Source organism: Tarenaya hassleriana, unplaced genomic scaffold (genome assembly GCF_000463585.1).
Source record: "Tarenaya hassleriana unplaced genomic scaffold, ASM46358v1 Cleome6, whole genome shotgun sequence".
In the NCBI taxonomy this organism is placed as follows: domain Eukaryota; kingdom Viridiplantae; phylum Streptophyta; class Magnoliopsida; order Brassicales; family Cleomaceae; genus Tarenaya; species Tarenaya hassleriana.
In genome coordinates, this window is record NW_010968505.1 from 4,004,636 (window position 1) to 4,021,211 (window position 16,576).

General features: G+C 39.0%; 5 protein-coding genes across 5 annotated transcripts in view; 3 read left to right on the forward strand and 2 right to left on the reverse strand.

Moving 5' to 3' along the window:
- Window positions 1-400: 400 nt before the first annotated feature.
- On the forward strand, window positions 401-1,888 carry LOC104799436 (E3 ubiquitin-protein ligase RDUF2-like; the record flags this gene model as incomplete). Its single annotated transcript, XM_010521968.2, has 1 exon — window positions 401-1,888. A coding segment is annotated over one exon (1,356 nt), but the record flags the coding sequence as incomplete, so codon positions are not given.
- Window positions 1,889-3,209: 1,321 nt separating this feature from the next.
- On the forward strand, window positions 3,210-5,489 carry LOC104799438 (zinc transporter 2). The gene is made up of 3 exons (XM_010521969.1): window positions 3,210-3,649; window positions 3,924-4,196; window positions 4,877-5,489. Exons 1-3 carry the CDS (start codon window positions 3,271-3,273, stop codon window positions 5,266-5,268), a joined length of 1,044 nt encoding a protein of 347 aa, XP_010520271.1. The 5' UTR covers window positions 3,210-3,270; the 3' UTR covers window positions 5,269-5,489.
- A 3,138-nt stretch (window positions 5,490-8,627) lies between these two features.
- On the reverse strand, window positions 8,628-10,083 carry LOC104799439. Its single transcript, XM_010521970.1, has one exon. It carries the CDS (start codon window positions 9,975-9,977, stop codon window positions 8,790-8,792), a length of 1,188 nt encoding a protein of 395 aa, XP_010520272.1. The 5' UTR covers window positions 9,978-10,083; the 3' UTR covers window positions 8,628-8,789.
- Window positions 10,084-11,272: 1,189 nt separating this feature from the next.
- On the forward strand, window positions 11,273-13,632 carry LOC104799440 (suppressor of disruption of TFIIS). The gene is made up of 8 exons (XM_010521971.1): window positions 11,273-11,316; window positions 11,804-11,869; window positions 12,094-12,159; window positions 12,256-12,353; window positions 12,494-12,619; window positions 12,717-12,938; window positions 13,063-13,128; window positions 13,246-13,632. Exons 2-8 carry the CDS (start codon window positions 11,821-11,823, stop codon window positions 13,384-13,386), a joined length of 768 nt encoding a protein of 255 aa, XP_010520273.1. The 5' UTR covers window positions 11,273-11,316; window positions 11,804-11,820; the 3' UTR covers window positions 13,387-13,632.
- A 382-nt stretch (window positions 13,633-14,014) lies between these two features.
- The window catches only part of LOC104799727 (telomere repeat-binding protein 2-like), a 4,065-nt gene continuing 1,503 nt past the window's right edge, over window positions 14,015-16,576 (reverse strand). The window contains exons 4-11 of the mRNA XM_019200830.1: window positions 16,492-16,575; window positions 16,258-16,398; window positions 16,109-16,171; window positions 15,934-16,013; window positions 15,534-15,745; window positions 15,099-15,434; window positions 14,916-14,979; window positions 14,015-14,337 (exon numbers count right to left, since the gene is read on the reverse strand). Of these exons, the coding sequence (XP_019056375.1) occupies window positions 14,185-14,337; window positions 14,916-14,979; window positions 15,099-15,434; window positions 15,534-15,745; window positions 15,934-16,013; window positions 16,109-16,171; window positions 16,258-16,398; window positions 16,492-16,575 (1,133 nt within the window). The 3' untranslated portion in view covers window positions 14,015-14,184. The remainder of the gene's footprint in view (window positions 14,338-14,915; window positions 14,980-15,098; window positions 15,435-15,533; window positions 15,746-15,933; window positions 16,014-16,108; window positions 16,172-16,257; window positions 16,399-16,491; window position 16,576) is intronic.

Here is a 16,576-nt window from a genome sequence, read left to right on the forward strand (position 1 = left end):
GTTCATCGATTCAATACATCAGTTCACTTGCAACATTAATATGTCCGAGTTTCTCTAATAATAATATATATTTAAGTAGCTAGAGATAAATTATATTTAATAAAAGATTGTGAAATCTATATTGGAAATCATGCTGTCTCAATGTTAGACTTTACAGAAAAAGTGTCATTTTTATAAATTTCATTGACAGTAGCTTTCGAGTTGTGCCTGTGTAATGAAGCACCATGATTCCTTCCTAGAGCAAAAGGGAAGGCCCGTTGAAACGGTGCCGTTTGAGAAGGAAGAAGCGGATGAAATGGGCCCCACATACAAACCGTGGCGGTCCATTTTGAATTTTCTTAGTCCCACGTTTGGTCAAACATCTCACGCGCCTGACGCTCCTACTCCTTGACCGCCGTTAATAACTCCGTCATCTCTACCCAATCAGAACACGCCACGTTACCGTCTTCCGTCTCATCCGACGCCATTACTCTCGCGTTATAAAATCACGTTTTCGTCCACCCTCACCATTTACTCGGTCAGAGATCTTTTCTCTGCTCTTCTTCTTCAGATTCACTCCGCCGACGAAATTCCAGAAATGCCGTCGACGACGACGACGGCTCCGATTACAACGTCTTATTGGTGCTACAGTTGCACACGTTTCGTCAGCGCTTGGACCGACCAAGACGCAACCGCCGCCGCCGGCAGCGTTTCGTGCCCGTACTGCGACGGCGGTTTCATCGAGGAAGTCGAAGACTCCACCGTGGCTGCTGCAACTTCCGAAGTGAGATCGGTCAATCATACACGTCGATCTATGATCCGTCGGCGGAGATCTGTTCGCCGCCCGTCTTTCAACCCTGTCATCGTCCTCCAAGGCGGCGGAGGAGCCAGCGAGAGAGATGACGGCGAAGCCGGAGACGGAGCTAGGGATCGCCGTGCTTTGGAGTTTTACTATGATGATGGATCCGGTTCGGGCTTGAGACCCCTTCCGGATTCTGTATCCGAGATCTTGATGGGATCTGGTTTCGAGCGGTTGCTGGAGCAGCTGAGCCAGATTGAGGCGACGACCACCGGAATCGGCCGGTCCGGGAACCCACCGGCGTCGAAATCGGCGATCGAATCTATGCCGAGGATCGAGATCTCAGCCGGCCACGTCAACACCGACACCCACTGTGCCGTTTGCATGGAGGCGTTTGAGCCGGGCTCCGAGGCACGTGAGATGCCCTGCAAGCACATTTTCCACGGAGACTGTATCGTGCCATGGCTCTCGATCCGGAACTCGTGCCCCGTTTGCCGGTTCGAGCTACCGTCGGAGCCGATCATCCGGAGCAACGACAACAACAACGCGGAGGAGGAACATACAGTCGGGATGACGATCTGGAGGCTTCCTGGCGGCGGATTCGCCGTCGGGAGATTCAACGCCGCAATGAGAGACGGAGAGAGAGTGTTGCCGGTGGTGCTGACAGAGATGGACGGCGGAGGGCTCGGGAACAGCGACGGACCTAGACGTATCTCGTGGGTTAGAGCGAATGGGACACCGGATACCGGCGGTGGTGGCTCCGGCTCCGGCGGGAGATTGAGGCGGGTTGTTCGAGGAATGGTCTCGTTCATGAGGAGGGTGAGGCCAAATCGTGGGTCTTCGTCTCCATCACCGTTTCCTAATGCTTTGGATTTGAACACGGAAGGTGAATCTAGTAGGGTCTTGGAACGATCAAATTCCTTGTTCGGAAGATATTTCCGGCGAACCAGAAGTAGCAGAGAATCAGTCCTTCAGTGAGAGAACTAGAAACACAAAAAATCATGAATTTTCTCAATTCTTTTTCTTTTGTTCATTCAACAGTGTAAATATGATTCCAGATGGAAGATTGAAACGTTTCCCCCATAGAATCGGATTTCATTATTCGTCGATTGCATTGGTTTTGGAAGCAGATGTATATGTGCATCATTATTTAATTAATCCTATTTCAGCATCAAGCCAAAGATTTGATCTTTTGGACCAAATTCTCGATATTCCCAAGAAATTTGACCGTTTGGTTGCCGAGAAAATGCGAGAAAGTGGATACGGAGGAAAGAACATAGAGATAAGATAATCGCCCTTTTCCTCGGCAGCTGAGAAAAAACACGGAAAAGAAGAAAGATTGCGAGGAAAGATGCCAAAGTTGTTCTTGGCTAAGGTTGTAAACTTTGAATTCAAATTCAAAAGAGACATAATTTAAGTCCCACTGTATACCCTAAACCCATATTGAATTACACAATTTAAAGTTCCATTTCTACTAATTGAAATTTTTTTTGTAATTATCACGTTTTTCAAATTTACAACATTATTTGAACCATAAAAATCATATGGTTTATAATTATATATCTTCTCCTGTACTGGACCCTGCTATGGGCAGAAGTAAAACAATTCACGTGGATAATAATTCTTCAACAGACTTGTTTTCCCCCGTTCGCAACATTTAATTTCATAAATGTATATGTTATGGGTAGATGTTATATTATAGATCCTAGCTGTCATTTAATCACCGATTCGTCGTCATTGACTGCATCATCGGTTGATGATCTGAATTATTTTTATTTGAATTTTTATTGGAATATAAAAAAGGTGGATATGCAAATGCAATGCAGGTCCAAATTATTTAATTATTAGTTTCCAGCAAACTGCCGGTTTGATGAAAGGTACCATTTGTAGGTTGTAACCAATTAATACTATGTATGTTACAGGGGAATCCCCAACTCTGTTGGTTTGATAGCCCCCTTCCTATAAATGAGGTCGTGGGTTCAACATCCAGAGTATAGAGATTCCCCTCCTGTCATCTTTGGGCTTGGGATCACCCGATTATAAAAAAAAAATATGTATGTTAGTCAGTACGTAGATATATATTTTCTTTATTTAAAAAATCTAATATGGATGGACCACTATATACGACTGTGTCGCAACGGCCCATATACTTGGATCATCTGGTCCAACACAATCACAATTTCACGGTTGGACCCGGTTCGGTTCGTGGATACCAACGACGACAGCTTGAGCCCGGTTTGTTTCGGTTAGGGTTAGAGTTTGTTTGTCACTTTGTAGTACAGCTCCCATGTGTTACCGTTGTACTAATTACAGCAGGTCTATAAAGTCAACGTTGTACTACAAACACACATATATACTTACATGCAAGTACAAATAATATATATATATATACATAAACATAATCATATATAGGTGCTGCTCTTTCCGTATATGTACATATATATATACACGAAGAACCCAACAATTCGTATAACAAAACACATTAACCGATCATGGCTTCCTCTGTCTTCTTCTCCATGAACTCTGCCAAAACCCTAAAGTCAACACTTTTATCGGTGGCGTGTCTCTTCCTCTGCTTCTCCTTGATCATAGCCCACAGCGGCTCCGACCACAACCACGACGAAGAACAGGCCGGATATGGAGGCTCCTCCTCCGCCGGAGATAATCTCCGGTCAAAAAGCTTGATACTAGTGAAGATATATTGCTTGATCATCCTCTTCTTCTCCACGTTCGTCGCCGGAATATCTCCCTACTTTTACCGGTGGAATGAGCCATTTCTCCTCCTCGGAACTCAATTTTCCGGCGGAGTTTTTCTGGCCACCGCCTTCATCCACTTCCTCAGCGACGCCAACGAGACTTTCCGTGGCTTAGGTAATGTAAACCCTCCACTTATATATATAATTCCCATTGGATTTAAGCAAATGATTCATCAAAAACTCGTATAAAAATGTTTAAAAAAAAATAACAGTCTAAATATATATACACTGTCGTGTGTATATATATATAACCGTATCTTTGTTGATTTGATCTCTCCACGTACGTTAACTATCATATACACTCTCCATCGATATATATTCATATCGGGTTTTTTTCCGTACATACATATATAAACTAAACTAACTATATATAAGATATAACAATCTAGGGCACGATGAGTATGCGTACGCGTTCATGCTAGCGTCAGCAGGGTTCTGTCTGACGATGTTGGCTGACGTCATCGTGGCGTCGGTGACCGGAGGAGAGAGAAAGGTGGCCGTGAAGGAGGAGGAGGAAGGGGAAACTCCTCCGGCGGCGAGGTGCGGAGACAGAGAGGCGAACCCTTTGTTCCTGAGAACATCCGGTTTCGGAGACACTGTGTTGCTTATCCTCGCCCTGTGTTTCCACTCCGTCTTCGAAGGAATCGCCGTTGGTGTTTCAGGTGACGCGAAGCTTTTTTCTCCATTAATTAATCACTCCTTAATTACATATGATATTCAATTTAATATCATTAATTAACATCTTGTTTTTTCTGTAAGGAGTTTAGTGGTTCGTTAGTGTTTCTTGAATTGTTGATGTTGTATGTATGTATTTGAATTATGGAACTTTACCCATCTAATTCTATATAGGCTGAATTAACCGATAATATATTCTAGTGGGTTTAGGGTTTCGTGTGTTTTGGTATGGTTGGTCGCTTTTCTTACAGTTTTAGGGTAATTAAGTAGCATTGGTATAGTGGACCGTCATGAAATTACAATTCACGAGACGGGTAGATATGAAAATTCATGGGTTATATATATAACCATTAAATATGCATATACACAATGATCCAATATTTTACACACTGTGGTTTGGATTGGTTTTCTTGAAAATCCCTCCAAATTTGAGTTTACTCTTTTCTCATTTGAGCTTCCATTTATTTGAATTATCCATCTTCCATTTATTTCATTATATATACACACACACACACACACGATATTAGAGGTATATACAGATATATCTGATTTTATAATCTCAATAGAAAACGTCCAGATTAATTCGTGTGTATATATATAATATCCTGGTAAAATCAGAGATATTTGTATATATCTTTCTAATATATGTGATCAACGATCTACGTAGACACGAAACGAGACGCATGGAGGAACCTGTGGACGATATCACTACACAAGGTGTTTGCGGCCGTGGCAATGGGGATAGCACTGCTAAAGCTAATACCGAAACGTCCCCTGCTATTGACGGTCGGATACTCGTTCGCTTTCGCCATTTCGAGCCCTATCGGAGTAGGAATCGGCATCGCCATCAACGCCACGACGCAAGGAGCCACGGCCGATTGGGTATACGCGATCTCGATGGGCATTGCCTGCGGCGTCTTCATCTACGTCGCCATTAACCATCTCATCTCCAAGGGGTATAAACCTCGCGAGCCTTGTTACTTTGATACACCCTTCTTCAAGTTCCTTTCTGTCTTCCTTGGTGTCGCTTTGCTCTCCGTCGTCATGATATGGGATTGACCATCATTCATCATCATCATCATCAGTTTGTGTGATGCATGTTGACTGAACAGATTCAAGACAAGAACTCGATCGAGATACTATATATTCCTATGTATTTGTCTCTCTTTTATTTATTTTTTTTTGTTCCAGTTTATACACTCGTGGACGCTCTAATGTTTTGTTTCGAATGACTCCTGTATTGAATGAAAGTAGATCATATATATATGATCACAGCTTTTGTATGGTGCATACATGTATGCATGTTTATGTGTGCATGCATATATATGTCTGTAGGTAGGGGTATCGGCTCGCGAGCCGGCTCGTGGCTCGTCAGAAAACGAACGATCTGAGCCACAAATTTTTTAGCTCATTAAAAAACGAGTCTAACGAGTCAGGCTCATTGAACACGTGTTCAATGAGCCTGGCTCGGCGAGCTGTTTAACGAGTTCACTTTTTTTTTAAAAAAATTTAAATTTATATAAAAAAACTCCAATATAATTTTATATTTCTTTTTTTTATATTATTCATATGATATTATAAATATTCTAATTATTATGATGGTGATAATTGCAAATATTAAATGAAAATTAGAGTAGAAATATGAAAATATTATTAAAATATATTTTGTTGTTATTATCTATTTAAATTATTTTTTATTGAACTATTATTAAATTTTTTTATCTTTTGAAATCTTAATCAATATTTTTTTTATATAGTTTATGGTATTAGAGTTTTATTAATTTTTTTTATGTATTTATTTAAATTTATAGTTAAATTTGAAATAAATATAAATAAAAATATTATATATTTTTTGTTCAACGAGCTGGCTCGTTCAGATCGGAAAACTGGCGAGCGATCTGAGTCGAAATTTTTCTGGTTCGTTAGAAAACGAGCCTAACGAACTGAGTCCAAAACGATTCGAGCCAAAGGAGTCGAGCCTCAAACGATCCGAGCCGGCTTGTTTGACACCCTATGTGTAGGTAGCCTATTTAAATTAAGGGGGCAGTTTGGGCGTAAAGTTGGTCTGCCTATGGACCGGGGCAACACTGAATTTCCAATATAAGGTAAATACGTTGCTCGATAAGAGTTCATGATATAATTATTGACGCTTTACACCGACACGTTCTTGAATGCGAACACTGATTCAGTTTCCTTTATTTCATATTTACATTATTTACTTGTCTTTTAAATTCTCAAGGTTTGCAGAGGGAATCTCTCTAACGTCAATAAAAACGAACGCGGACATTACAAAATTGTACAAAAAAAATAACAAAATGGAAAAAAGGTTACAAATTAAGTATAAAAAACAATAGATGAGAAATCGTATGTGTTCGTTCACAAGTATTATGGAAATAAAGAAAAAAAAAGTGCTATTTTTATGGGCTTTATATATATATATATATATATATATATATAACATCATATTCGATTAGATATTCATGTAAAAATTCTACCAATCATTCACATGAAACATTCAGATATCGAGATTACCAATATTTCGAATTCGACATCGACATGGACAAGTTCCATGTCACACATTTTAAAGTTCACATGCACTATTATTAATACAAAAATATTCGGTACAAAATCATCATCATCATCATCATCATCATCATCATCATTTCATTGCAATGGAACTCACCATGTGGCCCATCGCTTAGTTAACAAAGGAAGAGGAAAAACATAGAGACAGTGATGGGTAGAGAACATTTTACTTAAATATACATTACTGAACTAAAAAGACATCAGTGACCTGCAGTTCCAAACATAAACAAATTTGCCCATAACCAAAAACAGTCAGAGACCTCGGGAAACTAGGTTTGGACAACACAGCAACTACTCAGACAGCATATACATATATATATATATATATAAGTGTTCAATAATCATCAGGGAATCTTCAAGAATGGTTTCAGAACAGAAACTAGAAAGGGACTAAGAAGAAGAAGATGAAGGATCCATTACCTGCGTGTTCTTTAGGAGATCTGCACACTTGAAGAACAGTAGCCATGTATTTGCCGATGCAGCATCATCAAGATTCCCATTTGAAAGGATCCTTTCGAGTTAGGAGATGGGTGAGTCAATACCACCCAAAAAAAAAACCTAACCCAATTTAAACTCCTTTCTGTGAATCTTGATGATACTGCACCTGCAAGTACCAGCAGGTTGGTGACACCCAAGATCAAGATCTCCTGCCTTCCATCTTAACCACACCTCACTAATGATGGAAACTCTTCCATGTTTCACCATCAAATGAACAAACAGAGAGGGGAAAAAAAACAAACAAGATCGCACTGTACAACACCCACTCCACCATAGAAGCATCTTTCAGAACATGAAACTAAGATACCATCAAGGTGGGGGATAAGCTCTGATAAGAGACAAGTGACCGAGGTGAAGCAGAAGAAGCTATGAACATGTATACAAAAAGATAGTTACACAAAAGGTAACTATCAATATATCCAAGCCTATTTCTCTGTACATGTGTCAGAAACACAAGCAGGCAAGAGAAAGACTGGCCAAAAAGACATGGCCGTCTCTCATGAAATACTTGAGGTTCTCAAGTGTTTTTGTACAGAGCATTCAGCTTTTTCTCCTATACCATGGCATGAAGTAGTCACTAAAGAAACATTTCCAGGTGGAGATGGATAATGGGTTGCATATGCAAAAGCCTGAGAAAAAAAAATTCAAAGGATGGAAGATTTACGCATACAAGTGTGATTAAGAAAGAGATTAGGATGTAAGATTATTAAACTAATCATGATTAGGATTTTTGCGTGTGATCTCTTACGTGTAAAGGCAAAACACATCAGAAAGCAGCCACTTTAGATTTCAACTGGATGATTAATATATTTAACATAGGGAATCAGTTAAGATTGCGTAATCTGTGGCAGTCAAAAGAGTAGGTCACATGTATCCAATTGCATGGAATAGAAAAATGAAAGTGGATTACAAACAAATCATGGATTATAAAAGTTAATTACCCAACAGATAAACCGATAGTGACCAAAGGATAAAAGAAAAAGGCACTGTGGAAGAACACAATCTACATGTTTCATCCCCAATCTTTACCCTCATAAGTTACAGCTATGGCCAATCAAGCTGACATGAGCTATAGTTGAATGTAAACACAAATTATCTTTGGTTATCATATGGGGTCGAAGTCTGAAAACAAAGAGATTCCATTGATAAGTGTCTGGAGAAAGAGAGGGATTTGGGACCAATATATAAGGAAGGTCAAACCTCCACTCTTAAGCTAGTTTTTGTGGTGGAGTTAGGGCCTAAACCTTATTAACCACTTGTCAATCAATTCCAGATAGCTGTTCCTATGAGTGAACTTTGAACTAAAGTAACAACTTCAACTCATGATAAAGACCTTGAGTTGGAAGAGAAGGAACCCATATATAGGATAAAGAAATTCTTTCTCAAAGCTCTAACATTCCCATCAAATGGACATGCTAATATATCGAATCGAATCATACATGTTTGATTGAAACATACCAGATAACAGATAACAAGATTCCTCCTCTGAGACAGCACTAATAAATAAAAGGGATGAACTTGTACCTAACCTTATTAGCATACTCCAAATAGCTTTGTCCGAAAGTCTCCACCATCAATGCCTCTTCCAACTTTGCCTTCTTGTCGTAATAAACCACACAAACCGCCGCAATAAACAACAGACTCAAAGGCGCCCTTAAAGCGATGCAGTAAGTTGCAAACAGAAGTATGGTAGATGCATATATCGGATGCCTAACCCATCTATAAGGGCCAAACTGCACAACAGCTGTTGGAACCACAACTTTCTCAGAGTAATTGGCAAGATATAGTGTAGAATCATACTGTGTCAGCATTGTAATCACGATCAAGATCCATATACCCACATTGGTCCAACCGCCTGGTAAACGGTGAAGCTCGGGCCCTTCAAAGGCTGCTAACCAATGACCAATCATAACGCCGACACAGAACATAAGGCGAGTCCATACGGACGTGTTCACGTCCCACTTGGGATCGTGAGAGCGGGCAAAATAATCACCATATAACCGTTTTCTCACGCTTACGTTGTAGAAGAAGAAGTAATGGTAAGCGAGGAAGAACACAAAGGGCCAACCTTCAAGATAGCCATTGAAATGTGCGGGTGGTACAAGTGTAAGCCATGTGAAAGCAGAAGTTACAATGGCGAGCTGCTCAAACCCATTGGCTTCTCCGAGCCAATGCTTGCGAAAACAGTACAACCCATAAACCGCAAGAGCAACAGCCACGAGCCAAGGCCAGAACAACCACGTCCAGCTGAAATACATCCAGAAGAATGGGTCGAAGACCAAATTCACAGTCTTTCTCGCAGCTACAATCAAAACCGATACAACAGCAGATAATTTCACGACATCAATAGGTTTCAACTGAGAGATTCTCTTCACCAATGAATCGAAAGACAGGGTTTTGAAAGGCTTAAACAACGGATTGTCGGAATCGGAAGTTGTCGCGTCGGATATCGAGCACTTGGGCGGAACCCATGAACTTGTTCTCGCTGAAAATAGAGAAAAACTCCTTCTCGGTGAAATTCTTATCGATTCAGGACCAGGGAGCGACCGAGAGCTCCTGTAATCAGCACGAAAGGAACAACACTTCACCTGTTTGTCAAAATGCCTGAACGAAAATTTCCGGTTCTCTCCAATTAACCCCCGAGGAATGACATTTGAGCATAGAAGCATCGAAGGAGCTTCCATGGCGGATTCAAGACAAAACCCAGAAGCGAACAACAATCAGAGAAAATCCGTCAGCTCCATATTAGCTTGAATAGCTTCGCATAATCGCATCAAGAGAGTGAAAAATCTGAGGGGAGAGTTCACATGTTAAGAACATTCCATTTTGGGCTTAACGAGCTTAGGTCAATTCAGATCCACAGTAGCCCAGTTTCAATGGATTCAAGGCCCAAATACATTATTTATTCATTTATTTATTTATCGTCAAATGAAAAATAAATCGAACAAAACCTCCACTTTCCAGATCGATGAAATAAATGAAATGCTAACGTTTTGATGGTATTGATAAGTCGTGAATAGATCTTGAATTAAAACCTTATGTTATTTTTTTTCTATGTTTACGTCTAACAAATATGTAAAACGTCACTCGCCAACTTTTGAAGCTATATAATAAATTAGAAAAAAAGCTTTACATACCTAATTCTAAAGAAATCAACCGATTTCAAGTTTTATTTTAAAAAAATATATAATTATATTTTTTGATATGCAATTTGGATCCGATTAATGAATATTCATGTTAAATATAATTATATTTAGTTAATCACGAGTTTATTGCATGAATGCAAACAAACATTACTATAAAATAGATAAAAAGGGCTCCATTATAATTTTAGAATCATTTTTAAAATTATGGGGATTCTCTGTAACGCGTGGACAAATTCCCCAAACGTAATAACGACGATGACACGTAATTTCTTCGTCCAAGCTTCTGGTAGCAACAGACTCTATCGGTCAATTAAATCTCACAAGTCGGTCTTTTTTCTTTTCATGTTTTTCATCATATATGTATATATTGTTATATTATATAGTTGAATTAAATAATGAAAGTCAAAAACGGAAAACGTGACATGACCAGGAAAATGGTGCCTATGGTGAGTAGCGTGGACTACATGTATAACACGAGGTGTTTATTGCAATATAAAATACAATTTTATTTTGATTCCTCTTTGGAACGAACCACGCATGTTCGCTTTCATTATAAAAAAATTAAGATTAATTAATTGCTACCACATCACACGTTGGAGAATGGAAATGGACCCCGTCAAATCATAATAAAGCGAGCCAAAACGTTTAAATAATTAAATAAAATTGTAATAAAAGTGGGTTATTTTTATTGACTTTCTTTTTGTGTGTACATGTGGACTTCCCCACACGCTAACATTATTGCTCGCTTCTTATATATATATATATATATATATATATATATATATATATGAGCCCTCAAGTTTCTCTTCTCCTCTCGTCATCAAATATTTCGATCTTCATTTCGTTATTACATTCGCATCCCTCAATAAAACTTTGGGTAATTATATCCAATTCCTTTTTTGGTATTAGGAATTCCAAATTATATTGTAACGATTTCTATATTACGTCTTTGGCCATAAAAACAACCCCTTTACGATGGCTATATTTCGTATTCGGATTAGGTTTTGGTTGTAATTATATATATATATATATATATACATATTGTTTCTCTACTACTTTTCATGCAACGTTTTGGTTCATCTTTATACGTAGGGTTTTCTATAACAGATGTATAAGAAATTCTCTACAACATTCATGAAACTAATTCACCGTCTTGGTTCGTTTACCATAATTTAGACGATAATTAGATCTTAACCTATTGTAGTGTCCTGCATATATCGCATCTCGCTTGTTTCCCACGTTAGGTTTACCATACAATTAACTGACTTATATATATATATATATATATGTATGTATTTGTATTTGTATATGCATATGTTATATAATCTCGCTGATGATTTTTATTTCATTGGTGTTCTCACCAGATTTCTTTGATAAACAAATGGAAACTCTGAACAATTCCTCGTCAAGATATGAATGCCTCCTCTTTGGTAAGCCCTTTAATTCATTCAAAACCACGCGATCACATATTTATTATTAATTATTTTTCCTTTTCTTTGGTATTTTTTTTCATTTTAATTTTTTTTTCCATTTTTAATAAGCGGCTTTCAAGTTATTTAATTTTTTTTCATCTAATTGTTTTTTTTCACGTTTACTTTATTTTTTTAGATTGATTTAATTTTTCAGATTCATCAATTTATTTATTTATTTTCAGATTTGGACGATACCCTTTATCCACTAAGCTCTGGTTTATCCAAAGCATGTGCCAACAACATTATAGGTAATGAGATTTCATTATCTATTATTTGGTAACACGTATAATATATAGTTTTTTAATTAATAAACGATCCCTGAATCATACATGTGATGAGTGCAGAGTACATGGTGCAGAAGCTTGGCATAGAAGAGAACAGAGTTGTTGAGCTCAACCAAGTTCTCTACAAAACCTATGGTACTTCCATGGCCGGTCTTAAGGTAATTCACCTTCAAACCCATTCATATATATACACACACATATATATATATATATATATATATATATATATATGTATAGGCATATTCATATATCTTTGGAACTTTGACGTCATTTTATGCGTGTTGTTTTCTGCATGCAGGCCATAGGTTATGATTTCGACAACGACGATTACCACAGATACGTGCATGGAAGATTACCATACAAGAACCTTAAACCGGACCCGGTTCTGAGAAATCTTTTACTCAGCCTACCTCTTCGCAAAGTGGTAATTTTTTTTTACTCTCCAATATATACCGTCGGCATTCATATGTACGTGTGTGTATATATATTTGAATCGGTTTATTAATTTTTTTCGGCTTAAGGTTTTTTCGAATGGAGACAAAGTTCATGTGGCGAAGGCTCTCAAGCGACTTGGCATCGAAGATTGCTTCGAGAGAATCATAAGTTTTGAGACGTTAAACCCTAAGAGTTCAGAGGTTTCTTGCGGCGGAAGTTATCTCCCTACGACTCCGGTTATCTGTAAACCGGCAAAGATTGCATTTGAAAAGGCCTTCGAGATTGGACAGATCGATCCTCATAAGACTGTAAGATCAATTTTTTTTTCCGGGAAAAATAGACCAAATTAATTTAAGTTTTATTAGTTCGGATTTCCTTAATTCAGCTTTTAATTTGAAATCGACAATCAATGTCGTTTTTGTTTTTGTGCAGCTGTTCTTTGACGATAGCATGCGAAACATCCAAACCGGAACAGCCATGGGCCTCCATACCGTCCTGGTAAGCCGGTTATTCATCGAACCAAACCAATTACACAATACAAAATCGTGTGTGTGTGTATGTATATATGAACTTACAAAAGGAAACCATTGGTTTGAACCGGACTTGGTTTTTCAGGTTGGTAAACCGGAGAAAGTAAAAGGGGCTGATTATGCATTGGAGAATATTCACAACATCAAAGAAACATTCAAAGAGTTGTGGTCGGAATCTTACAAGAAGAAATCCGAAAGTGTTAATCGTACAAGGAAACTTTGCTAATTACGTTTTCGGATCTTCCCGTACAAAAACGGTGAATACCATTAAAAAAAGGGAAAATGGCATAAACCCCCACAAATTTATTCAAATGTGTAAAATCAATACATAAATTTTGAATTTGACAAAAATCCACATCAGAATTCAAAATTTACCATTTACATACACCAATTCGAAAAAATTATAGCAATTTCCAACACTTCTTCATTTGTAGCAATTTCCAACACTGCTTCATTTGACGGTGAATTGAAACAAAAACCGGTCGTCGGAATCTTACATGTTTGTACACATGAATGCACCTACATATACAAATGTTTGTTTGGTATGTTTTAATTGCTCATTAACATATGTTTATTTCTTGTGTCATTCAAATTTTGAATAAATTAAAAAAAAATCGAATCTTATCTTTTGTTGTTTTTAAAATTTGAACAATCATGTTTACTTCTGGTTCTTTAAAAAAACATTCAAATTTAAAATTGGTATCCGGTGTAGAAATTTTTTTATTCAGTTTTAAATGTCGTTTAGTAACTTAACACGTGATAAAATCGTTGATAGGGTTATGAGATTACGATTTTAAAAGCTTGTACCATAGAATTTTTTTTTTTTTTGGGGGGGGGGGCATACAATTGTACGGTTGGTTACATTTTTTTTTTCATACTTAAGAGAACATATAATACATTACCTCCCAAATTCAAATTCAAATAAAAATGATAGATACAAAACGGCAATAGAAGTCCCAGTGTTAGAATTTGTACAGAGGATCATCATCAGAGTAATTACACAAGAGGACCTGCCTGCAAGGACTTACAGTAGCAAGAGCCTCTCCGCTGGCGGCTGGGACTGCGACCAGAACGAATGAGCAGTCAGGACGCGGTCCAGAAGCTCATGCGGCACGGGTTCTCCCCGTCGCTGTTGAGGCGCTATCCTCGCCGTGTGCACCAGCGTTTTCCATTTATCCTGCAATCTCCCAAACAAGCTTTTAAAACGAGGACACGGCTTTTGGTAAGAGGGATGGACACGAGTCGGGTACCCTATCTCATGAGGGTCTCGGGTACCCGAGAGCTCCGTATATACGAGGGATCTTGTCCCCTACCCTCATCCGACGAGGCCAAGATTTTTTTTTTTCCAAATTGGCGCTAATCCTAAAAAATCGACTATCTGTCTTCAAAATTTAAAACCTCCCTAACCCCAAAAAGCGACGCCTCACCGCACCCCCGCCACCTCATGGCCTCTATCCCCTGCAGGGCTGACTGGCTCAGATGCTCGCCGCCCAAGACCTGAGTTCGACCTCAGTGGTCTTCCCGTCAATAGATGAGTACCCAAGATTTCGGATATCCAACTCGTGGATTGAACAGATACTTGCCGAAACATTTTCACCGCTAAGCTCTAAGTGTAAGTGTTCAAGTGAGTCTACATTCCCCAAGAGGCCGGGAATCTCTTTATCCATATTTACTTTATTGTGAAGCATGCAAACTTTGAAACAAAATGCTGCATAAAGATAAAAAGGGGGAACAGTACAGATTCTAGCTACGAACCTTTAGATCGACATATGTTCGATGGTCTGCGCCCTCAAAAGCATGGCGCTTGATGTCTCTCCACCTGCAGTTTTCAACAAGACTTCGATCATCATTCTCTCCCCCCCCCCCAAAAAAAAACAAAGGATCAGCCTTTGCCACTCCAAAGAAACAATCAGGAAAACGCTTCCTTTTTTTCCTTACCTTCCGGTTCCGAGTTTCTCAACGGCCTGAACCAATGCTTCTACTTCACCAACTGAGAAAGGTCGACGGATTCTGCGCTGTGCAGCCTGCTGCTGCTCAGGTCTTTTAGATTTACGGTCTGGAGGTCGAGCTGCCAACTTGGTTAGCTCTCTTGAAGCCAAAACCGCTGCTTCCATAGGAAACAATGCTCTCGAATCATCTGTTCTGTTTTTTTCACCATATGAAACATCAGGGGATGGAGCCGAGTCATGGTCAGATTCCAACACATGGCTCAAGTCAGCAGCACGGCAGATAGGGAGATCATCACAGGCATGCATAATGTCCACTGGTGGGTACCTGGAAGAGAGAGAAGAGAATGAAACTCTAAAACTTCAAAAGATTGGATTTTTTTTTAATCATGGTCGCTGACTTAAGTTGTGGAAAGAAGAGTACAACCTGGTTAAAGGCTTAGGTGTGTCGCAGGGTATAGGTCCGGCTTCTGAGCTCGGTTCAAGGCAAAAACCCATAGAGTCTAAGTGGGTATTGTCCTGAGAGATTCCGGTCTGAAGAAGGGTTTTGCTATCATCTCGGAGTTTCTTTCCCTGAAGCATCAGACCAACTCGGAGTCCACCACCCAGTAAAGTGGTCACTGCCTCCATTACCATTCTCTGTAGAGTGATTAACAAGGAAACGGGAAAAGGTGAGATTTTTCAAGGGTAACAGAGGTCAGAATTTATGGGCATAACAGCGAGTTGTTTTTATTATTTTTAGATCTCTAAAGGAAACAGCAAGATGTGAAACAGGAAAAGATTAGATCTTTATGTGAAAAAAAAAAGAGATGGACATTGTCATTTACCTTCAGGGATCCAACTGTAGCAGTCTCTGGAATCTCTATGAAAAGCTCGGGAACCCTGAAAGACTTGATCCGCAATCTCACTGAGCAATAAAAACGATGTTTTTGTTGTTGCATAAGTATCTTGATAAGGAAAAATAATAAAATCATGCCTGGACGAGGTTGATTTTATTGTTACCATGAGGGTCCCTCGAAACATACGACCCATTCCGACATTTCATTGAAAAAATTGTTCTGCTTCCTGCAAATTGGTTTAATGGAATCGCATTAGATAAGAGCTGCGTACGAGATCTCAGTAATGGTTTAGAAGAGCCGAATCAGCGTTACCTCTACCCATCTTCGGGGGCAAATGATAATCATCAGAATTCAATTCAGAAATGTTGTCAAAGAATTTCCTTTTCTTGATGGGATAATTCCTCTGATGGTGCAAGCAATAATTTCTCTTTGCAGAATACCATGGCTTCACATCTGCAAAACCAAACAGGGAGGTGTTCATCACAAAAATCAATCACCATACTTGAGCTACTAAGATAAAATCACGAACCCTAGGTGAAACATTACCTGCATTTTTCAGTCCTCCTTTCCGATGTCTCGTAGCCCATATCTTCCTAATTCTTCTGTCTCCAATACGTGGCACCTGCCTACA